The sequence below is a fragment of the Perna viridis genome, chromosome 5 (assembly GCF_037379345.1).
Source record: "Perna viridis isolate PV_CMFRI_1.1 ecotype Kerala chromosome 5, ASM3737934v1, whole genome shotgun sequence".
Lineage (NCBI taxonomy): Eukaryota > Metazoa > Mollusca > Bivalvia > Mytilida > Mytilidae > Perna > Perna viridis.
Window position 1 is genome coordinate 50311869 of NC_142449.1, and position 25505 is coordinate 50337373.

At 33.6% G+C, this 25505-nt stretch overlaps 1 protein-coding gene across 1 annotated transcript in view; it reads right to left on the minus strand.

Moving 5' to 3' along the window:
• LOC148618110 (uncharacterized) overlaps nt 1-25505 on the minus strand; it is a 56474-nt gene that overhangs the window by 12118 nt on the left and 18851 nt on the right. Inside the window, exons 2-27 of the mRNA XM_088585977.1 lie at nt 25362-25440; nt 24949-25016; nt 22489-24490; nt 19724-19816; nt 18718-18873; nt 17776-18113; nt 16902-17106; nt 16352-16487; nt 15731-15872; nt 14958-15123; nt 13047-13173; nt 12134-12211; nt 11658-11836; nt 11197-11321; nt 10694-10906; nt 10112-10356; nt 8438-8604; nt 6884-7059; nt 6334-6463; nt 5654-5760; nt 4813-5028; nt 4123-4252; nt 3599-3798; nt 2991-3106; nt 1385-1587; nt 239-477 (exon numbers count right to left, since the gene is read on the minus strand). Of these exons, the coding sequence (XP_088442103.1) occupies nt 239-477; nt 1385-1587; nt 2991-3106; nt 3599-3798; nt 4123-4252; nt 4813-5028; nt 5654-5760; nt 6334-6463; nt 6884-7059; nt 8438-8604; nt 10112-10356; nt 10694-10906; nt 11197-11321; nt 11658-11836; nt 12134-12211; nt 13047-13173; nt 14958-15123; nt 15731-15872; nt 16352-16487; nt 16902-17106; nt 17776-18113; nt 18718-18873; nt 19724-19816; nt 22489-24154 (5553 nt within the window). The 5' untranslated portion in view covers nt 24155-24490; nt 24949-25016; nt 25362-25440. The remainder of the gene's footprint in view (nt 1-238; nt 478-1384; nt 1588-2990; nt 3107-3598; nt 3799-4122; nt 4253-4812; nt 5029-5653; nt 5761-6333; nt 6464-6883; nt 7060-8437; nt 8605-10111; nt 10357-10693; nt 10907-11196; nt 11322-11657; nt 11837-12133; nt 12212-13046; nt 13174-14957; nt 15124-15730; nt 15873-16351; nt 16488-16901; nt 17107-17775; nt 18114-18717; nt 18874-19723; nt 19817-22488; nt 24491-24948; nt 25017-25361; nt 25441-25505) is intronic.

Genomic DNA, 25505 nt, shown 5'->3' on the forward strand with positions numbered 1-25505 from the left:
TTAATGCAAATACTAATAATGAAGGTTTCTAGAACATTTTAAAATTGAAGATGTCTAGTTACTTGGAAAGCATTTAATTTGTTTTCTGTACGTTCACGATTTTTATTCGTCACACTTCTTGGAATGGGTAAAACTGTTTTCGCCATTCTCGTGTATTTTGTTTTTGCTGTTTCAGAGCAGACAAATGACTTATTGGCTTATGTTATATCAATACCATTGTTTAATTAATATAACTTACATATATATTACCAGTTGTTGGTGGGGAATTGATATTAACAGATACAAAATCCTCTCGTGATTGGCCATTGTCTAAGGCATATGCAGATACGGCCAGGATAAACATTGCTCCAGCAGGAATTTTAGTTTCTTTAGAAAGATCCAAAAAGAGAGAAAAGTCTTTGTTCTTTATTTGAACTGATGATTCATAAACTGTACTGTTAGACGGTAAATGATCTGTGATATCAATAAAGTCATAGCCTGAAAAGGAAAAAAAGAAATAGAATTTTCCTCGCCAGAAAATCATTACGCTTCATTAAAATATTACAAATTAAGCGTAATTATTTTCTGGCGAGGAAAATCTCTTTTTTTTTATAACTTACAATATATATATATATATATAAGGGTCTGAAAAATTCCCAACGATGTTAGAACTGTCAAATTTGAGAAGCAAATTTTTGTCGTTCCCTCCGCGGGACTCGAACTCGTACCGCTGTGGCATCTATGGCAACACCGCCTGCACTAAGTCCAGCGCCCTAGACCACTCGGCCAGCTAGGCTATATAAAGATATAGCTTTCGCTGGCCGGGTCATTCCTCCTCATAGGATTAATCTAGGGATGTAACTTAGTACACGATGTATGGTAGTACGGGACAGTTCATCTAGATGTCACAGTGGTACGAGTTCGAGTCCCGCGGAGGGGACGACAAAAATTGCTAAGTTACATCCCTAGATTAACCCTACGAGGAGGAATGACCCGGCCAGCGAAAGCTATATTTTAATATATAGCCTAGCTGGTCGAGTGGTCTAGGGCGCTGGACTTAGTGCAGGAGGTGTTGCCATAGATGTCACAGCGGTACGAGTTCGAGTCCCGCGGAGGGAACGACCAAAAAATTTGCTTCGCAAATTTGACAGTTCTAACATCGTTGGAAATTTTTCAGACCCTTCTATAAGTTTACGTTATCTTCCCTGTATCAATTTGATCCGATGGAGCAGTGTAGCAAATAGAGTCGTCACATTCTGAGACGTGATATATATATATATATATATATATATATTAAGCTAACAATGGTACATATGTAACTATTATGTATAGAATATACTTGATTTTTATAGGAATTCGCATTGCAGACAAGAAAAAAATATACAGAAACAAAACAGAAACTCACCATCTCTTGTGACACTTGACCATGTCATTATCACAGGCCCAAAGCTTGTAACTGAACATGGTATCCTTAGTTTATCGTCCGGGTTTACAACTATGTGTTTTTGTGGAAGGTCTAATGATGGCGGTAAGACGTTGACAATTTCTACCATTGTAGTATATGTCCCTGATCTTGCACCGACGGTCATTGTTACTGTCCAGGAAAACCTAAAATTATAATTAATTGAAAATAATTGAGACTCTTATTATTGTATGATGCGATATTTGATGTTTCAGCTTTAACGTATTTCAAAAGGATTCAGTTCAAGTCTTATTTACTTTTACGATGCCATTAGCTGATGTCTGATTATGTAAAAGGTAACGTGTACAATAAAAAAATAATAAAGGTTATCACATATAGTTAGAGTGAGCTGAAACGACGAAATAAAGACAAAGAAAAAACAATGGCGCCGACAGAGACACCAAACCACAAGTTTATTTCATATCTTAAGCCATACTATTATTTCATCAATTTCTCTGTCTCAGTTGTAAGACATGTTTCCTACGTTTTTTTTAATTGGAAAGACGTACGCGTACACTAAAATACATTGAAATAAAAACTTAACATGCGCTTGATTATCAAGAAGAAAAGAACATACGTTTCTGTAAAATATCATTCACATCTCACCAAAATATTCATCAAGTGTTGAAACTTATCTAAATTTATCAAATATCGTTTCATTAAGAAATTTACATCACATTTTCGCTATCTATTACAATTACCCATTGATTGTGTCAAAGATAAGAAGACGACCCTTTTTTCTGTAAGATGACAACATCTGAGATTCATAAAATTAATTTAATTATTATCATCATTATCTTTGAATAAATGTTAAATGTAACGAACTAAATTGAAACAGGGTTATAAAATTACAGAACAAAATGTACGACTTAATGAATCAGTCATGTTCATTTCTTCATCAAAGATTAGTAAGAGTGCCATACTACAATTCAAATTTAGCGACTTAAAGAGTAATCAAGGAAACAAAGGTTATTGCGGTAATCAAAAGAATGTAATTCAGGGACAAAGACCAGACATGGAAAACAGACATACACAACAAAGAACATAAAGTAACTAAAATCATACATACAAAGTAACAAAAGCAAATGAGTAACTCTTGCACTGGTAGGGTAAGCGTCCTCTGCTTTTCTAGAAACACCCGCTGATAAATGGGACAATTTGCGAAAGGAAAAAACGGACATAGAATATTTTTATGCAAGCAGAATATTTTTAGTATGAATCAGTCTTTAGACATATAATTTGTCGTGTTTGTAACCCAAAAACTAATCTATTTTTGTTTAACAAAATATTGTTGCCCCCCTTGAAAAATAACTCCCTAGTTCGACAACTTATTTATACGTGTAAAAAATCCGATTGCAATCTATGCCCTGCTAGAAAACATGCTTCGTAGAGATAATAAAAATATATTCAAACAAATAGTCGAAATTCCGTCTCAAATGAAATACTAGAATAAAAAATTATTATGTGTCATGAATAATATTCAGAAAAATTCAAGATAAATGCTCGTCCAAGCTAACTCATGTATAATATGCATATACAATTTATTTACCTCTCACCAACGTCTAAAGTATTGGCTGGGATAAGTACTCGTTCATTAGTAGTATATATGCTTGACATTAGGATAGTCCCATTGCCAGATCTTATAAAACACGGGAATCCATTATCCTGAAAATAAAATCAATATTATCAGTATATAAAAAATGTCAAAGTTCTAATCCCATCTCAAGAAAAGTTGAATCGATGAGGCGGACCAATCAATTGATCTCTATTGAAAATAGCAGACGAAGACAATAAACATATATATTTGATCTTAGGCAGCAACCATTTGATTTTCTTGGGGTGGGGCTTTTTTTTTCTGAGACACTTTTTTTACCTTGAGCAAAAATGACTTTTTTTCTGGGCCTATTAAAAACGAATTAATTTTTTCACCATCTATTGAAAAACAATTTTTACTTTGTCATTTCAGTTTTTGTCCTTCATGTTACAAATTAGGCAACATTTTTTTTTATTTTGGTATTTTTTTTAGACAATTTTTTTTCTATTCTCCAGTGATATGCCAAGTTGTTTTTCCCCACATTATCTAGAAACACATTTTTCCAAACAAAATCAATAGTCCCCCAGCTCTCCCCCCAGAAAATCAAATGGTTGCTGTCTTACGTAGCTGCAGGTCCATGTAAAGAAAGGTGGTAGATGTGTTCTGTCTGGGTCACGTGATGTACCAGCATCCAACAATACGTCCTGATGTTGCGAAAACATGATATTTTTACCGCCATTGATGACCACCTCCAACGGCTTACTGACAGTATGGAATGTTATAAATGTAGACGCATCAGCCGTTGTATCTTCTTCCAAGAATGCTAAAAAACCATAAATATTCGGTATCTATTCTACATGTATTTGATTCAGTTAAGCATGTTCTCAAGATTTAAAGAAACAAAATTAATTTAAAAGCCATTACCAGCTTTAAATGTGAGCATCAATAATGGATACACGTGTATGAGGTTCCATTTTTTTTCCAAAAGTCAAGTCTTAAATCTGATAAATATATGTACAGCTTGTGGAAGGAGTTAAACACAATCAACATACGCATGCAACCTAAAATTGTGTTATCATGTTCAATGAAGCTTGAACACAAATTAAAGAAAAGTCAATTAATAACTGATATATATATATATATTCACCATTTACTGTAATTGTGTAAATTTCCCCTCCGCGGAGTGTATCTGGTCTGATTGCAGCTATTGGTAAATCATTGAAGTCAGACAAGCTGTAATCTGAACTACCAGTTTGCCAACTGTACCTTATATTACCCTGCCATAGAAAAAGTTAATGTTAAAGTTAAGTTGATAAAAAAATAAAAATGTTCCTAAAGCTATTAATATCTTCCACATTAAACTTCAAATGTGAAGGTGATCACTGTCTGTCCTGGAAATCATCATCTTTTTGGTCATCAGAATATCTTGCATTTAGCTGCTGTGCTGCTGGAGGTTTACGAGATAATTGCATATAGGCGGACATTGTATAAGAGTTTGAGAAGACAATAATTGGAACGCATAATAGTGAACATGAACTTGTATAGATACTTTGGAAAATAAGACGAACATATTACTGTTTTCGCAGTTGCTAATTTTTGCGGATTCTATCAAGTGAATATATTGGCAGGTATTAAATTTCTCGGTTTAAAAAATGAATAACGTTATATAGGTTTAAAAATCAATTTAAGGGAGACTATTTTTCGTGCTTTCCTGTCCACCAAAATTGCGCAAAATCAGTACTCCGCGAATATCAATACGTTTACAGTGCATTGCTTTTGCGCCGTAATAATTTCGAATGTTTTCAAACAAATTTCATAAACTGTAACATAATCTTACGTTAGATGTGTTGTAACAGACGGCAATAGTTGCCTTCGCATGAAACCGGATAATTTTAGCTGGGTCTACTTCTTCCCTGTTGCCCAACATTAACAGAGATACAGAGACAGGATTGAGGTTGGCCTCTCGTGATACATTATGTTTTAGGTGGTAAGTTCGCTCATTAAAACTGTCGTTCACTTTGACTGAAAACTCAACAGTATATCCTGGTGGAATCTATAAATAGTGTTATACAAATCATTCCATGATTATATAGATGTTTTATTGCCGTTACATAAGCCCTACCCATTCTTAAACTCCCATTAAGCAAATTTTTGAACAGCAAACTGTGTTTTTAAAATACTTCATACTAGTATCTGAGGATACTTTTGGTGAAGATTGCACTAGATTTGCCCTTGTTTCTTTTAACCCAATGTTTGCAGTGTAGGCGGAATCTTCCGACAACATTCTAGTTAATGAACGTTCATAATTACTGAGAAAAAAGAACTGCAACTATTTGGGTGTTTCCAAACTTATAAACAACAACATAGACGTGCACCAGTAAAGTTTTATTTGAGGCGGAGTTTTCTATTTTTTTCTCTTGCCCATCGATTCGATTAACGGGAACTACTAGGGATTCCTTTTGAACACAAGAGTATTAAAATTTTTAAGCGTTTTAATTATCAAGTAACCATCTAAGTACGACCGAATCTGCTAAGTGTACGATTACATGCGTTTTCCTTCTTTCTAAAATGAAATGTATTGATAAAACAAATCAATTTTATGATCTCAATTTGCATATGTTTTTTTTGCAAACTCTATGGTAGTGGTGCATTTTATAAGCAAGTTATATACTATTTACCTCATTATGATGAACATGTATCATTCGTAAACTTTTTCGTGAAATAGAATTTATTCTGTTAATGAAGTCCTGGATTTCATTTAAACTCTGCTCTGTACCGTTAGCGTCTGCAATGTAAAAACACATACGTAATTATAAGTTACTATTAGAACATGATATAAAAATGAAACAAAAAACACTTTAACCCGCTTATTTACCAAGATCGCAAGAAATATGTCTTGTCCGCTTTTATTGTAGAAGATTATGGAACAAAGGAAGAAATAATTACAGACGTGTTTGTTCCTACACTGTCGTCTAATATTGCGCTGAGTTCACTACTGTTTTGTGCACATCATACACTTACATCAAACTATTATATCCACTATTGGGAGAAGCTATAAAACATGCTTTAACCCGTCACTTTGTCTCAGGAACAATACTGACAATTTTATTATTTTTTTGTGTATCCTTGGTTTTGCCCAGTTGTGTACTATTTACAATTTCCTTCAAGAATTATGTTTCTAGCGTTGGTAAATTTGTTAATACTTTTATTTCCACAAAAGTAAATTTCTTATTATCGATCTCCTTTTCATTTCCGCGAATTCTGGTTTCCAGTTTAAAACATCAAATGTCTTAAACTGTGAAAAAAAAACATAAGTCAGTACCTACAGACTCGACTCTCTAGACTTTATCATACATACCAATGGTACGTTCAATGGACCACTCGTAGTTAAGTTTAAAACACCCTACGTTCCCTTCTAACAATATTATGTTGAAAGCATCGCAACTGCCTACAACTGTTGGTCCTACAAGGGTGAACTTAGGATACATCTGAAATGTTAACATTTTGGCCGAGACTTATTTGACTAGCACTATATTGTCAAGTCCATTAATACTAGTTAATTATGGATTAGTTACGAGGAGAGTATAATAACTAAATTTAATTTATGTCCTCATTACATATCTAGCGCAGCAAGGGAAAAACTGCAACAAGATATGACTTGCCCTTGACAAGGTCAAAATACCCTTCAAAAGCTTTTGCTAATTCCTTTATTTAGCATAAAATGAAGTATATTTTTTTATCAAGCAGTTCGTTTAAAGTACTTGCGTTGCAATTTCTTTTGTTTTCTTTTATTTGTTTGTTTGTTTTGCTTTTCTTTCAATTAGAAGTTATAAAAGCTGAGCTGACTAACAGAAGTAAGAACTAGCAATTTTAGAATTGAAAATGTAAAAGAATACAGAAAACCATACCACATATTTTGCACTACTGATATTGGCAAATCCGATAGCCGAATCAGAAAATTCCGGCGAAGATCCAAAGGGATAAATTGACGATGGCTGAATTGAAACCATATCACCTGGACGAAGTGTGTGATCATCTCCAGGTTTAACCATTATCCGTCTACCGACTGACATGCATGTCGGATCTTGAAAGAAAATTTGCCAAGGCAAGTTAAAATTCTGAATAAACTTGTGATAAAATATAACCAAGATATTTAACAGTCAAGATATTTAGAACTGAAATCGTTCATAGGAAATTTGGACATATCTTCGATCTGACGTGGATCAAATTAATAGAGAGTAACGTGATCACCGATCTATTATTTATCAGTTCTGTTTTATCAAGATACAAAAATATGAGATAAAGACCTGTACAATAAAAACTTACGAAGAATTTTGTTTTACTTTTCTCGGATAAAACTTATCTTACATATCTTACATTTAATTTTCTATTTTTAGATCAAAATTATGTAAAGCCGCATGAAATCATATTGGTTAGACACAAACAAGAAATTCTGCAATTTGTTTCTTAAAGAGTAATCAGGGGAACCAAGGTTATAGCGGTAATCAAAGGAATGTAATCCAGGGACAAAGACCAGACATGGAAACAGACATACACAACAAAGAATATAAAGTAACTAAAATCATACATATAAAGTAACAAAAGCAAATGAGCAACTCAGACTCTAAAAACTGGGATCATGGACCAGGTGCACCGGTAGGGTAAGCGTCCTCTGCTTTTCTAGAAACACCCGCCGAGTTGCTCATTGCCAGTTGTGGGTATAGTAGTTTAAAGTTTTGAAAGAGGTGTGGTGGTACATTTTGCAGATCCAGCTATGAAACGTTGTTTGTATGGATTCTTGTGGAGTTTAGGAAGACCAAAAGAGGATAGCACAGATTTATGGTTTTCCACAATCTCTTGTGGTAGCAGTATAGGTCTTATCATTGCTATTATTTTCTACCTCTGATAATAAACATTGGATGTAACACGTTTTGCAGACAAAAACAATGTTGTTTTGGGCTTTGTCTGCTGGTACGACAACATATTTGTCATGTATAGTAGACAATGTTTTTGCTACATCGGGGTCTTTGAAAACTGATGTAGCCTTGGCACTCATAGACCTACTTAAAATTTTCATTCGTTTCAAGATTAAAGACCTCACGGCCTTTAACCACTCTGAATCAATGTCTTCTTGTTCTCGTTTTAAAAAAGGAAGATCTAAATCAGATGTTTCCAGAAATACCAATAAATATCATTTAATTGATATTATCAACGAATGCGTTTAAAAGAAGAGCTGATTTAACTTAGCGCAAACTATGAGATGTTTTTCTCTAGAAATCGTCAATCATTTCATGCAAGCATGTTATTTAGCAACACCACAAATAAAGTAATTGAAGTGGTCAATGTTTATTAAATAAAAAAGGGATCTACTCTTTGAATCAATCCATGAGTAAATTAACAGAAAAATGTCAAATGTGAAGTAAAGAAAAAACCTGTAATAAATAGGCTCGTTCGTATCTTACTTGATCCCAATAAATTGATCGTGTTTAGTTCAAATACGTCGATACATTGTGTAGGAGCATATATCTCTGTACTAAATATCATACTGAAGAAGCAGTAGCTCCTGTCAAATATTGCGGCTAAAAGGGTAGGAGCTTCGGCTCGCATAATAAAGTCAGCAATACTCAATCTGAAATATATAAGTAAATGCAATAGAAAGAGTAATCAAGGGAACCAAGGTTATAGCGGTAATCAAAAGAATGTAATCCAGGGACAAAGACCAGACATGGAAAACAGACATACACAACAAAGAATATAAAGTAACTAAAATCATACATACAAAGTAACAAAAGTAAATGGGCAACTCGGACTCCACTAAAACCTGGGAGCATGGACCAGGTGCACCGATAGGGTAAGCGTCCTCTGCTTTTCTATAAACACCCGCCGAGTTGCTCATAAAATGTCAAGTCCGGGGTAGACAAAAAAGGAAAGGAAAACTATGACCCGTTGAATAAATCAGTTTTCATGGTGCTGATGGATACACCATAACGATCCACGAGTTCATGATGACGACCATAAAACTTCTGTAGTGATGACTTCAATCTTGTAGCAACATAACCCTGTTCCAGAAGCCTATTTGTTAGAGTTCTAGCGCAATACAAAAAGTCTGCGTAGTTTCGGCAAGCTCTGGCATAAGGTATGAGTTGTGATATGAACACTCCATACGCAGGAGCCGAAGGGATGTTGCCACAGATGAAAGGAAAGTTGACAATTCTGAATGATAAGTCATCACGTTTGTCGTAAACTTTGGTCAATAGTTTTCCTTCACCATCGATTTTTAAGTGTAGATCAAGATATGAGGCTGACTGTGAGTGTCTGTAGTATCCTTTATCTCAAGTTCTTTTGGGTAGATGCGATGTATCAAATCCCCGAAATTAGGATCTTTTTAATTAGGATTAAAATCTTCTATTTTGTGGTAAGGCGATACAATAAGATACCATATGTTGTTTTATACAACCTGTATGAAACTTGACATTTCATGGGGAATGAGGCATAAGGGATTTAAAGATTGACGAACTGGGTATAAAGATTTGTAATTTATTTGCCAATCAATGTTTTGTGTTGCAAGGTGGGTAAATGTCAGATATATAGAAACGATGATTTTATATATATTTTATTACATATTCAAATTGTATTAAAACATTTGGACCATGGTGAATGGAAATGGGGGAATTTGGTATGGAGAGTAGGGACAGCTTATCGAACGGATGAGTTGTACGACCAAAACGTTCTATAATGTCTTATCGTACTTGTACATATTGTGCCTCATTACAAGATGGCATTTGCATGTATCAAAAAGTAACTGCTCTATCCATCTTATCATCAATCGATTGAACATTGTGTTTTTTTTTCAGTAAGGATATTCCGATTTTAAGTATTGAAATAAACATCAGACGCAATTGAAATGACTGGCAAAGAGTATGATGCAATAGGACAATTGAAAAGGTCGTAAAAAGAAGAATACGTCCAAGACAAAATCAATCAATGAAAAAGTTTGGTATTTAAAAATATTTGTAATTGAAAAGTGCGTTCAGTTTTATAACGCGTATTTTCTGTAGTACAGAGTTATACGCTGACGAAACATAGAGAATATATTACCCAAGGTAAAGTAACAATTTAAAAAAAAACATCAGTACCTGTTCACTTCAACAATATTTTGTTCTTCCACAATTACAGATAAATTGTATGATCCAGCATGTTTTAAATGCGCAAAATTTTGGAGGTCACAATGAACTGCTGTGTTATCCAATACAGTTGTTGGTATGTTGATTGAAGATATCGTATAAGGGCTGTAACATCCAATTTTCGGTCTCGTAAATGGACAAAGAAAGACGCATTTTACATATCCAGTGTTCACTAGGTCGTCCAAAGTTATATTTATCTGCAATTAAAAGAACGCAAAAATACACTTAAACTTTATTTGCATACGAATTCGATATACATGGACTAAACTGAAATTATAATATTGTCGATCAAACACCCATCGATTCATCATTAATTGACTGAAAAACGCAAATGTACTATATATGTTTCTTCATCAGAAGTAAGCTCCAGTGGAACCTGCCAGGATTTCTATAAGCAATAAAGTAATTAAGAAATTCAAAGTGCATTTTAAAACAATTATTCAGTTACATATTTGTGATACTCCACAACAGTGTTATAATAAAAAAAGATTTTCGTACAATCAGTTAACTTTAACAAAGTAAAACAGTGCCTACCTTAACATTTTCTCCTACTGTCATTCCGTTTTGAGAACTACCAATAACCGTTGGGTAGGAATAAATTATTATAGCATTAGCAATGACAAGTGTGGTATTCATATCAAACATACAGGACAAATTGTATGTCCCCTCAAGTCCATCCAATTGAGGAGTCATGGCGTCGATAATGCCTCCAACCGGATCAAAGTTTGTTAATGTCAGAGTGATATCCTAAAAGAAGAAGTTATATTTATCATATCGTTCGTGACGGTGAAACTCATTTCCCATACGGCACCACACACATCGCCGCTCGATATCAAGCACACTATACGCTTCATGACATACACAAAACAATAGATAACGTTAATTGTATCACTACATAACCAAGTTTGTTCTGAAGATGAAACTAAAAACATAAAACAAACAATACAAATAAAAAAGATGACTGTTTTTTGTTGTTTCCGTTATTTTCCACCGAATAAATTTTCAATACACTGTCTACGCGTTATGTTTATACTTACTGTATGTCCACTCAATGAACATTCCACAGAGGCAAAGAGGTCAAGCTTGACTCCAACAATTTTTACAGGATGAATACCAAAGTTTCGAAGAAAGTGAGGCGAGACAGAACCAAGTTTATTACAACCTGAAAAAACATATCTTTCTTACAGTCATAGCTAACTATTCGACAGAGAAACAATGTACATTGAAATTTAAAAGCAAAAAATGCTGGCTTGTTTTCCAAGAAGCTTTTGGAATTTTTTTTGAAAAAAAATATTCAACATAGGTTTCGTTTTCCATGTTGACAAATGCCACTTTTCGTCAATTACTGAACTTTTTTTTATCAAAACTGATAGTTATGAAGCAATTTTTTTATTATTTGCATTAAACAGAATTACTCGATAGAATGTTGTTTTTTTACACTGAAATACTTTAGTATATTTAAAGAAAAATACACCATCACCAAAAATGTAAGTATTACCTTTATTGAAACTATTATCTGACGGGTGTAAGCAGTGTCCGCAAAAATCCAATTGTTTGTTACCATTGAGAACAGCATCACAGTCTAAACAGGATGTTCCGTCGCCATGACAGACACTACAATTGTCTTCTCCATAATCAATAGGCAATAATGTATTACCCATGACACAGAAGCCACATCTTTAAAGAATATTGTTAAGTTTCAGCTTACAATGAAATAAATCAGATATAAAATCTTATTTGAAATGGCTTTAAATTGCTCATAGTAAAATTAAGTTGACGTTTCAGAAGAAAAAAAATCCGAAGAATTTCCCTTCCCTTTATTAGCACAAATTTCTCCTATTACAAAAAAAGGTATTTAATTGGAAATTTAAAGTTTCGATGTTTCCGTTCCAGGAAGTTGCACACAAAACACTGTAAGCACTGAATATTTTGATAGCTTTGAATAGTTCTTTAGCGCTTTCTTATTTTACCTACCTGTTTATGTAAGCACCGCTGTTTAATACCATATCACAGGATAAAATAGATAAAAGCCCATGAACGTCTGTTCCATTCCTGAAATTAATTTATAGAATGAGTAACAAAAAGAACAAAGAAAATAGAAGATAATTGAATGAAGACATTAGGACAATGTGGGCATTAAGTAGCATTCCAGATAAGAATTACGTAAAATGTGATTCATGGTTGCAAAGCCTACATAATTTTCTTTTTGGTATTTTGTTTAAAATATATAGTAAATAGAAATAGCATGTGTTTGATGATAAAAATTATATATACATTATATTGTAAAAATTAAGGGAGACAGCTCTGTAAAATATAATAGAAATTGTTGGATGTTCATTGTGGAATATCTCCACTGAGCAGACACATTGGAATGAATAGTTACACAATTCATCACATAGACATAAAGCAATTTAATAACAAAAATACAGATGTGTAGCTTTTTTTGAATGCATCACATATTACAGAATTTGCATGATTCTTACAAAGACTACAACTACAACAGGTTATAAGGGTTACAAGAAAAAACTGCGCAACTATATGTTATTTCGTATTCCTGTTCCAAAATTAGAACATTTGTTTATAATTAAATTTCTAATGAATTCAAGTCCAAATATCGAGAATTTGTTCGTCGCCAAATATTCATTTGAGTGGGATTATCTCCGAGTGCGGACCCATTCACGTAAATGACGTCACAGTGCAAAAGCAAATTATACAAAATAACGCAGTTTGCTCAAAGAAAACCAACCAATCAGAAAGCTTGATTAAAATAAAATTATTTAGAAATATACTACTTCCTATTGTCAAGTGAACAAGAAGTACTGAAACAAAACATTTTGTAGAGAAGACATACAAAATATGCCTTCCTTTTGTAAGCATTGTAACATACCTTACACACATATCTAACTTAGGCTCAAAATAGTTCATGCCACATTCATCATTACAATCTAATCTATGTCCATATGGCACTCCGCTAACACCGCCTGTGCAATCTCCGCACATGTCGAACGATGCTCCTGTATATATATAAATATAGTTTGTTTCATTAAATTATTATATGTTAAAATTAACAAGCATTTAGAGAACCCAAAAGGAAATTTGATTAAACCATTTTATGATGAGAAGTTACTCCTTGAAACACGCTTACAGCATGTAGAAATTTGCAATATATATGATTGGTATATTTGTATTTTAAACAACCCAGACTTTCCATATTTGACACGGTACTTCGAATGCCATAATGTTAGATTTAACATCTATGAAATTCACTTCATTTTGTGAAATAAAGATATAACGGTAAATCCATATATCATTATCAAAAGAACAATAAGAAAGCAAAAACAATTTAAAAACGAAACATATAGACATAAAAAGAACTTTTATTATACTAACAACTAAGTGTACCGGTAGTGTAAAGTGGTCATCGCATTCACAGAAGCATCTAACAAAATAATAAAATATCTGGGATTTGACCGAAGAGAAAATCTATGCCGACGGGAATGTAACAAGTGTAAATACGTCTATGTTAATAAGTTTCGTATTTAAATCTTACATACACAAAAATGACAAAATAGAAACTTACGACATAGACTTAACTTCTGCGTTCTTTTTATCCTATGCAATTATATTTGTAATTTATTAAAGGTAAACCTCGATTCTGCTTATTGTATAGAATCCAAATCTGAAGCATGCGTTATTTTAGGGCTTACATCTACTGACTGCTAATTCAATTTGATGTTTTTATTTCGATTCTGTTAGGTATTTTCATTTTTTTTTATTTGCCTTTTAAATATCCTTCCAAACTGAGTTGAAAATGTCAATTTTTGGTACGGTTTTTATTTAACTTATAAAACTATTACTTATCAACACATATTGCGCAATCTTGCCGAGAAGACTAGAGCGAAGCACGACAAATCGACATGCTTATTCAACTAACATAACAAAAGCTCTGGATTGATTATTCAGCATGACATACATTACAAACGCCCAGATATCCACGATTTATGTCGATCTTAAAATGTTTATAAGCTAATTGAATTTTTGTCATGTCTGTTGTTACAATCTATTTGTAAACACAATATACTAACTACGTAATGTATATTAAATATGATATGCTTTTATCGATGAAAAGATCCATAATCTTGAATTTCTAAAGCCACAGTAGTCTTTGCTGCTTTTCGTAACCATCTCAAAGTAATCAAAAATCAGTAGTCATACCAAAATAAAATCTTCAAAAGTAGTGTACTTAGAATCCTCCTCAATGGTGCTAAATCTTGGAAGGTTGAATCATCCATCACATTCAAGCTTGATGTTTTCCATACCCGGGCCTACGAAGAATACTACGAATCTTCTGGCCAAATAAAATATCAAATGATGAACTGTCATGAGAACAAGAACCACCCGATTTCTCCTTAGGTAAAAAGCAGAACATAGTCATATATAAGACATGTATATAGAATGCACCCCAACTCCATCAACAGGGTAGTATTATGATGAATCAACTGGAAAAGAGATATATCAAAGGAGAGTAAAGAATGAGATGAAAGTAAATGATTGGACATGGGAGACAAGTCCCGCATTGGTCCCAAGACAGACGGACAAGGAGGTCTCTGTTGACGGCCTTATTAGCAAACCAGCACGAAGAGGCCTAAGTTACAGCTAAACTTATATCGATACGCAAATTGTGCTACTTTTCAAAACTGACACAACCGTTGAGTTTCAAAGAAAGCCTGACTTTCGTATAGAATACCTTCAAAGGAAGCTTTTTCTGCGTTTGGAACACTTTCAAAGGAAACCTTACCTCCATGTGGAACTCCAGTACAATCTACACAATCATTGTGTCCACCACAGATACCACAGTTATCAGCTGCCATCATTGAGGAGGGGACTCCATCACAACCTACTCTGCTAATGTACAGAGGTACAATATCTCTGGAGTATTCCGATGTCCCGCCTTGCCCACAAAGCTAAGTGTACAACATATATGCAATGACATCTTAAATTATATTATGCACCTTACTGGCTTTCTCGCACTTCCAAAAGACATTTTTTTCAGTAAATTAAATAACTTGAAAAACCAAACGAAACATGCTAATGGTTAAAGAGTTGCTTCTTTTGAATATTCTTAGTGGAAGAGTAATATTCGGAGCAAAGTGGCCAAAATTTCAACTATAAGTGTCGGTACTATTATTTTATATTTTTTACGTTTCCTCTTTATGAACATTCATTTAAAAATGCATACAAAACAGCAAACAAAAGCATTTTTTTTTAATAAATTTTGTTAAAATGAATTTGAAATGCCACTATACAATAAAACCGTTCCAAAAACGTATACTAGATATAAAAAGTGGTGTGTAAATATTTTATAAAAAGATCCTTAAAACAAATTCTTGTAAGACAATACCAAAATGAAAAATAAGTAAAATTGTCCTGCTTTTTCCCCGTTTTCCCGACTTAAAAACATTCAGTTTCTTGTCTATATTTGTCATTTAAATCTTTGTTCTTTAAGTTGAAATTGTAATTTATTATAATTATAACTTTGTTTCCATTTATCGAATAAAACTAAAATTTTACCTTAAAATGCCCACCAGAACAATGAAATAACTGTATCTCCTCATGGATGATGTGATCTACATTGGTTTCGATGCTATCATCAAATGCTAAGATCAACAGTTTTGTGTATGACATTGCTTCATGTCGACTCCATAACAGAGAGCTTGAAATAAAATAGAATATTTGGAGGGTTTAAAAAAGGAGAGGATGCAATATCCCCATCTTTAAAGCATTCAAAGTGGTTATGATATTAAATTTGGAGCGCTTTGTTGAAATCTTAAGTAAAACAAATATAAAAGGAATCAAATCAGAAGAACAAAATGTTTTTTTTCTTAAATACATACCTTTCATTTTGAAATGCCTGTATCAAATCATGACTATTGCGGTGGTTTCCAATTTTCCGGTTTTACCCTGATATTGCCATTTGTTATATAGACTTTCAGTTTACTATTCCTTTTGACTAATGTCTAGATTTTATCTGTTCGAAAATTTTGTAATTACCCTTCATATATAGTTTTAAAGTTGCTGCATATGACATATGCAAACATTATATGTTCTAGATATGTTCTTGTCTCAAGTCTTTCATATTTTCTGTCTACAAGTTATATAAAGTCTAATATTCAAAATTGCATTGTATTTTACCTGTTATTGGGTACAAATCGAATTGTCCTGTTTGGACCGAGACGATAAATTGTAGGATTGAGTTTCACTGTGACGTCAGAAACTTCTATTACTGGAAAGCTGCTCCAATTATTGTGGTTGGAATATTCCCACACACCTTTATATTTAAAACAAAAATTAGCTATTTTGTTTTTCGCTATTCTTGTAGTATAATAGTAACGAGAACGTCTCCTCTTTGTCGTTTAGAATACCGGTATAAAGCCTAAACATTTATATTGTTGAAATACTTTTAAATACCCCTTTATTTAGCAAAAATTTTACAAATTTTGGTATGGTATGATACCGTATTTAAACAGATTTATTTTGAATATAAAAGTAAGTAGCCACAGCATTATTTGTATAGGTGTAATTCTGTTCATTTCTAGTTATTTTACTTAAAAAGTTCTAGTATATATACATATAGATATTTACGATAGATTAGGATTTTCTATCCTTCAGAATTTCTTACTCTTTACTTTTAGTGTCGTTACCGTTTCAGTAATGCACGGAAATGTTATATGTAAATACGAACCTAACTTGTCAGACAACTGTCCAATCACTGCAATCCCGATGATATCATGCTCGTCTGCATCCGTATATAAATGATCAGTAATATCGGCGACTTTGAACTCTATTTCAGTGTGTACATAAGGGTAATGCAAAATTGATTCGACTATATCGCTGTACCTTATTTTTGCCCTATGTGTCAGTACTGGGGCGTCGTTTACAGGAACCATCTGTAACATATAAATATCCATGTACGTTTAAAGCGGCAATATGCTTTAGTACAATGTTTCTAATTTCGCTCGAGTTCAACAAAAAAGATAATATTGTAAATGCTCTGAGTTTTGAGTCCGGGTTGCTCTTTTGGTTTTTGTTTCTATATGTATGTGCGTCTTGTTTTGTTTTGTTTTGTTTTTTTTTATTTCTTGTTCTCGTGTGTGAGTGTGAGTGTGTGTGTGTGTGTGTGTATTTTCTTGGTCTAGTCGTTATCCCTGGATTATCTACTTTTGGAATGCCACCCTTATCTTGGTTCCTCTGACTAACTTTTCACAAAAAAAATTATACATTGATACATTATAATTTTTAGAACAGAATTTATGCAAAAAAATCAAACGCGTTTGAAGTCAATAAATATACACAAATGAATGCAAAGACAATTTTAAAGCGAAAACAATATGAAATAACATGTTCCCTGTAAACCAAGAAGTATTCGCTCCGTACTTTCGTGGTTTCGCCGTTTCAATTTACGATCGTTCCTGGAATAGTAAAACCATGCTCTTCGAAGAAAATATTCTCCGATTCTAAGTTTAAATTTCGCATTTCAGTTCTTCCCGCAAAGATAGCGAAAATATAAAACGAACTTGAAAATTTCAGGATTTGTAATATTTCACTACATTTGTTACCTCAAACGTCATAGAATCATGAAGATGTGACCCATTTGGATGCACTTGATGTAGTTCCATTAAAAACTGGCAGCTACACGTTTCTGTAAATCTTATTCTATACATGTCTTTTGCTGGGTTTATATCTATACTCATTCTTGGAATCCATCTAGAACCAACATGGACTTCTAATATGGCAACTGGTACGTTATACAGGTTGTTAGGGACTGAGGCAAGCCGGAGGGAAATAGGTAAACCTCTGTTTTGATATGCCACCATCAGTTTTGTTCTGTACTCTGCGGTAAAGTTTTCCTTGTTTACGTTTGACACATTTATCCCTGATATATCAAACAAGTTATCTGTTTAAGAAATATGTAAGTGTTAGTGCATATCAACAAACGATGCATTGTTAAAACATTTGCTTTTAATTTCAGTTGCCAAAGGAATAGGGGCAAAATAATTTTGCTAACTCGCCTTTATGTATGATCACTATTTGGTTACTAAGTATAGTCGAAACTCGTGTAATTTTACCAAAATAGTTATGCGCGGTGTAAATCGTCGTAGCTGGCCATTAAAGAATGGCGTTTATTCCTAAGTTACTTTTATTTATCAGCTAGAACGAATTAACGTTTTGACGCATTTATATGATAAGAACCTGAATTAGAACTCGAAAGAGATCAATAGCACATTATATCTTATTGAATTGACATATAGTGTTACGAAAATCGTACAATAAAATGTACAATAAATAATAATTTTGCATTTTGAAGGATTACATAAGTGGAGGAATCGGGAAAATTAAATCCAAATTGTTTTGTTAGCGGAAATACAAGGTACAATATGTTACTATAATTTGTAACGAATGAAATGCTATGGGCAAAATATCAAACATGTAATACTAGTGATCTTTTTTGTGTTATAATGAACAAAACATCATAGTTCATTTTTTCAAAATATATTTACCAGGCAGTGTCATATTATACCAGTTTGTCCAGTCTATAAAGTAAACGAACTGTGTATCCTCCTCTACTTCCTGCACGTCTTTGGCGAAGGTTACCGTTGGTACTTGAGAGGTGGGTATGATTACAATGTGGAACACAAAACTCCTGTATGGCATGTCTGAACATAGAAAAAATAAAAATTGCATTTTTAGCGGAACATCTTCGGGTCATCAATGTTTGTTAATGGTCACCTAATTCTCCAACACACGTCTGCTCCGACACAAGTGTGCTTTTCAAAGTTTTTACATTTCAGTCGTGCATGGTACCAAACCCCGTCTTTTTATATTTTTAATTTTTAAAAAAAATATATTGAAAAGTACACCGCAAGGCTTTTTGCGTATAGACCCATTTGTGCTAACTGTAGAATAGTCGATGAGCATGCGTAGAGCATGCTCAATATACACTTCCGCGAGGAAAATTCTTTTGTTCTACCCAAGCCCTACCTCGCGGAAGTGTATACTGAGCATACTCATCAACTAACTACCAAAGGGTCTTTTTCTAGAGGGAAAATGATCTATTATTGCGTGCGCACACAGACCAAATTACGTTCTGAAGACGATGCAAACTCGTGCAAACACATTTTCTTGAAAACGCGCTGGTTTTATTACCATAAACAAGAATGTTGGATTACAAAAAAATGTAACATGTTCATGAAGTTAAAAAAAAATGTGTAATGCCTATCATTTCGCTAATAAAAGGTTCCATTTGAATGAAATTTGAGATTCATTAATGAATTGTGACTGAGTTACCATGAATTATATAAACGCACGAAACAACTCTCATTAAAGATGCCAAATATCCAGTGTCGGACCTAGTGATTCTGGTGATTGAAAACCATTTGTTGGTAAACTTAATTTTATGCAAAATTAAGGTAAATATGACCAAACAAAAGCATGGAACCCCATTTTCAAAATATCTGGATCCGTACCTGATGTGAATTTGCTAGTGCTAAAGGAAACTTAGCTTACCTTGTGTATGGGCTACACAAAATGCGTCTCCTTCAGAAGTTACTGAAAGTACTACTCTACCAATAAACGCTGGTGGAGCATTTATTTGCGTTTCTAAAATTCAAAAATATAAATCTTGATATCATAGTAAAATAATGAAACACATACTGAGGTAGGATTGGCATCCAACAGTGTGAAATGACATATCACAGTTGAGTTTTCAATCTCTCAGTAACCATATCCTAAAAACATCAATCTGAGATTTATATGGGCAATTTGGATTTTAGGGGATGTGACAGGAAATGTAAAAAATAAATAATAATCAATGGATTAATAATGTGAAGTCAATGATTTTGAGTGTGAAATGAACTTTTGCCAAGCTGTAATTGATGACTGAGGTTCAGCCTTTATCTTAAATGCCGAAAAATTAGGACCTTGCTTTTTACCTAGATATATAATAGACAATGATATCAGCTGAACGCGATGATAAAATACATAATGATCAAAACTGACAAAAACTGTAAAGTACAATTATAAATGTGCACAATGCTTGTATTGTTTTATAAATAAAAAGTATCGTTTTCTGTACTTATAAATGGTCGTTAAGGTACTATCACACATCTTTGCAAGTTTTACGAATTTTGTACTATCAGTCTGTATAAAACAGACAGGAGGTAATTCATGCATGTCAAAAACATACCAAAGTAACTTTTATTTCTAATTCAGAAACAATTATAGACCATCCCTCATAGTTTGACATTCAATAGATTGCGTATAAATTTGTGGCACTTTGCAAGAGTTGTCGTTCTTGATTTTTTGTTTTTGTTTTTTTGTTTGTTTGTTTTTTTTTGTTTTGTGTGTGTGTGTGTGTGTGTGATTCAAGCGAGAGTTGCATGTATGGTTTTCTCAAAAATATAGATATAAATACAGAAAGGACTATCGTCACATTAAAATGTAGCAAATGTAGATCCCCATAAAACATCGTTTGTTCGATAAGTTTTTCCACATTATGAACCACTTTGCATTGTCTGCATTTTATGTGGATTAGTACTTCGAAATTAAAAATGTATATTCATGGCTCATGTTACACGTTGTGTCGACTAGACGGGTGAACACTTCTTCTCAGTGTAAGATATTTAAGCACAAGAGTAAAACATAAAATGACAATTAAACAAATGACAATAATAATATCACGTGACATAGACAGCAACAGGAAACATACAAAGTTAGAACAAATGTCCTTTAAACTTGAACTTAAACAGATAAGTACAGTTTAATTAATTAAACACTACAAAAACAAACAAAAAACAAAAAAACAACAACAACACATACATGTATACCGATACTATAAACATAATTTCGTAGACAAAAAAAAGACAAAACTACATTGCATCACTATATAAATACCCATGAACTTGCAATTATAATAACGTTAAATGACATCAATCAGTACAATAATACAGTGATCCGAGACACTGTAACTTACGTGACAATGGTAACGGACGCATTGGAGACATTTCAAGCATATTAACCGGATTTTCTGAAATGCAAAGGTTTCTCCTTTTTTCAGTATTGGTCATTAATGGAATATGAAAATTATACCCTCTTGGCTTTATCAGAGTCGGACACCTGGTTAAAGCATATACCTGCTCGCCCGATTTTTCAAAGAATGCGAGTTAGGTCAGGAGAATGGTCTTTCATACTCTTAAAGAGCAAATATATCGCACACATGGTAAAGCCATCCAAATATTATTCTTTGTCAAAACCTTGGCTTATTAGAAGAAATGAATTTTAACGAGCACTTAATTAGTTTCTTTACGAAATATATCAATGAATGCAAGATATAAAGAATCAGATTTATTTTTTTTATTTCAGTTGCAAGAATCAATCTCGAATACTTTTACCAGAAATTTCGATTGCAAATGGATCAAATGAACAATATATTCCATAAAGCCTAAGACCTATATCTTTTGTGAAAGTTATAGGTCTTTATGTTTTAGTATTCTGTCCGTTCATAATTGAGATTAAGTTTGGCTAGATATACTTTTATTAGAATTGTAGAGATTGAAGCTTGTGTGAGGCAACAACGGCACCTATTAAATTAAGTGTCACTCCCTGTAAGAATCAGGCAGTAAGTGTAACATGGTAAAAAAAACATCATTTTGATAGTGTAATTTGATTATTTGCACCATCAGAATCAAGGAAAACAGACAAAATTGTTGATGTCACGCTGGACAATTGAGATACAATTTTATTGAAATGCACTGAAAATAAACATTTCAAGGGCAGATAATTCTGACAGAAATCTTATTTTTCTAAGATTCTGTTGAAAAATTTCTGAGCAAATCCAGTGATGCAGAGATCAAATACTGGTCTTTTCAAATAAAGAAAGCATCGTTGAGTGAAATCATATTGTCAGGTGGGTGGGGTTTTGAAATGCATGTTTCTGATTTTTCCAATTTTGCCTGATTCTTACAAACACTTACACTTAAGTCAGTAAGTGAAAATGATATAGTTATACATGTAGTTACTGGAAAGAAACATTATCGATCGTGTTACTACAGTCGTTATTTAAAAGAAATTGAATTTTATATTGGCATTAATGCAGGCATACAAGCAACAATTGACATTAAGCAACTAAAAGCAAAATGACAAAAATGAAATAAAATAATTCGGCAGCTCGGTCTGCATCAAAGGCACAGATTGGACGCACTTCTTTTTGATAGAAACCCATGAGAATGCTATGTGGTTTTCTAAAAGACAATTTTCGAAAACTATATACTTACGGTCTAAATTTTGCAACTTTACATTATGTGAGCAGTTTAGATTGATTTCAGTAATACCATACTCCATCAGAACGTCAGCTGCTGTAAAGACATATGCTTCGCCAATAAACAATGCTTCTGGCAGAAGTAAATGGACAATGTCAATGCTTGGAGCCTCTGTTGATAAAGGTTCGACCTTTCCATTTGTTGTTGTATCCGTTGATATGTTTAGTTGGTTATTCTCTGTATAACTCGTTACATTTAAGCAGGAATTGGGAACACAATTTCCAGAAAGGAGACAAAATGTTTCATCATCCTTGCAACTGTCCATTGTTGTTCCTGTGCTATTATTCATACATAAGGATGTAATAAGAGCCACGCATTTACTAGAGTGTAGACAAAAAACATCGTTTGTGCTACATTGTTCATAATCATCGATTGAAGAATCTTCAGCGCAAGTTGATGGTGGAAGACAAGTCCCCGTTTTTAGACAAAAGACTAAACCAAACCCACACGTGGACACAGTAGTAGTCTCGATTGTTCCGGTGTCGCAAGATGAAGAAACACACTTTCCCGACTGTAAGCAAAATGTTGTTCCGTCTGTACATTCTGTTGACGATGTTACTCCATGTGAGCCGTCATCACTGCAGCGAACATCGGACTGAGATACACACTTACCTGTCTGTAGGCACAACACGTCATTATTACTACATGTTTCGGCATTGTGTAGCGCGTCTGTTGCATTCGAACACAGTGACAAAGTTTTAATGCACGTGCCAAGTTGCAAACAGAACATCTCTTCATGTTCACATTGGCTGTTGCTGTTTGTTTGATCAGATTCACAGAGGTCGTTGTTGGCGACACATTTTCCAGCCATTAAGCATTTAATGAACCCATCGGGACATGATCCATTTCTTGAACGACTTCCTTCATTAATGCACGTTTGAGTTATAGAGACGCATTTGTCATGTTGCAAACAGAATACTTCACCATCACTGCAGTGATTATCCGCGCCATTCCTGTGGCCGTTTGAGTCACAAGTGGGCTGTATAGGTATACATTTCCTACTCTGCAAGCAAAACAGTTCGTCCATACTGCAATGAAATTCATGTTCCTCCGATTCATCACAATGTTGCTGTTTTGCAACACACTGTTGAGTCTGGAGGCAAAATACTTCATCCACCGGGCATATTTGGCCATCACTGTGGTCGTCGTCTTCGTTACAATCGACGACGTCTTTTCTCTTTCTGCATTCTCCACTGTGAAGACAAAATATTTCATCGGTTTTGCACATACTATTCTTCTTTGGATTACGAGATTCGGTATTGTCGCACGTGTGTATCATGTCGATACATGTTCCTTCATTAAGACAAAATACTTGACCAGTGTCACATACTTTTTCTAGGTCCCTCTGGTCTGTCTCCTGGCAAGTGTTTTCTATGTCAACGCATTTTCCAACCATAAGACAGAAGATTTTGCCTGAATCACAAATGTGATCAAAAGGCTCGTTACTACGGTCACAAGAATATGCATTTTCAATACATGCACCAGTTTGGAGGCACATTACCTCTCCATTTTGGCAAACTGTGATGACTTCTTTATGTTCAGTCTGACACACCGACTCCTTGGGTACACATTGACCTCTCTGTATGCAGAACACTTCGTCGTCAAAACATGTTGTTCTCATAACATGTTTCGAGTTTTTGCAAACTGTATCTTGAATGTCAATACATTTGCCTGTTTGGAGGCATTTTACTTGGCCTAATGAACAATGCTCTATTGTTTCGTCAACGCCGTTACAGTTGATGTCTTTCTTAATGCATTTTCCAGAGACAAGACAAAAAACCTCATCTTCTTCACACTGAAATTTAGTTTCTCTTTCATGGCATGGTGGTTCCTGTTTAATGCATCTTCCAGTTTGAAGACAGAAAACTTCGTCAGGCGGACATCCACTCACAATGTGCTGCCCTTTGGTACAGTCGGATTCTTTCAGGATACATCGACCAGAGTCCAGACAAAAAATCTGAAATTGAGAAGTCCAATGATTTGCCTATATTTCGGTTTACGCAAAAAGAGTCAAAATTTTAATCTAAGAATTTGATTTTAATGTATGTATATACTTTTTAGACGAGAAAATGACAATGAAATAATCTAAAGCTTCTATAAATAAAAAGCATGGTGTGCACATTTAACATATATTTTCTTTCATGATTTTGTTGAGTTTCGTGTGGTCAATTAAGCCACAAAGATCACCGTCTTGATTAAGTAACCTTTAGTGACCGTTAAAGGTCAGTACGTTTTTTACTGATATTTTGCCACTCAATTAAAGAAGTATATTTCTACAGGTCATACATGTACATGTATAACAAAAGGACTCTTTTTTTCTTAATATATTGATTCTAAACCACAAAATGAACACTTGCTTCACTCCCATAAAGAATGTTCACAAAAATGTTGCTCTGAATTAATACAAACAAATACCTCGTCGTCCTGACATTGTGCTGTGCCTCTGACCACGCCCAGTTTTAATGCTACCAAAAACAGTACTCCTATATCAAAAAGACATGACATGATATTAAAAGGCAATTTATACACGTATCTGTTGATATTTGTCGTGGCCAAAATTTATAAATCATAACCGTCTTTTATAAATGCCGATCGTGCAAGAAAAATTGTGAAGAAAAGAGCATGGAAGTAGTTTCCATGTAAGCACTTTATCATTATGAATATAGATGTAATAGAAATATATAAAATATACAGTATTTAAAAAAAATAATTGTATTTTTAAATACCATTTTTTTTTATAAATTCATAATTGATGTTTGGTTCTTACCGATTACAGAAATCTCCATCATTTTATCACTTTAGAAATCTGATAATCAATAGAAACCTACCTGTATACCTGTAGTCATGGCAACCAGGTATCACAATTTCTTCTGACTGCCATTTAAAATGGTAAATACTTCGGGAATTCTGAGAAAAAAAACGTTATGTATATAAGTTGCACTAAGTCAGCAAAAAAAAAAAATGGATTGATG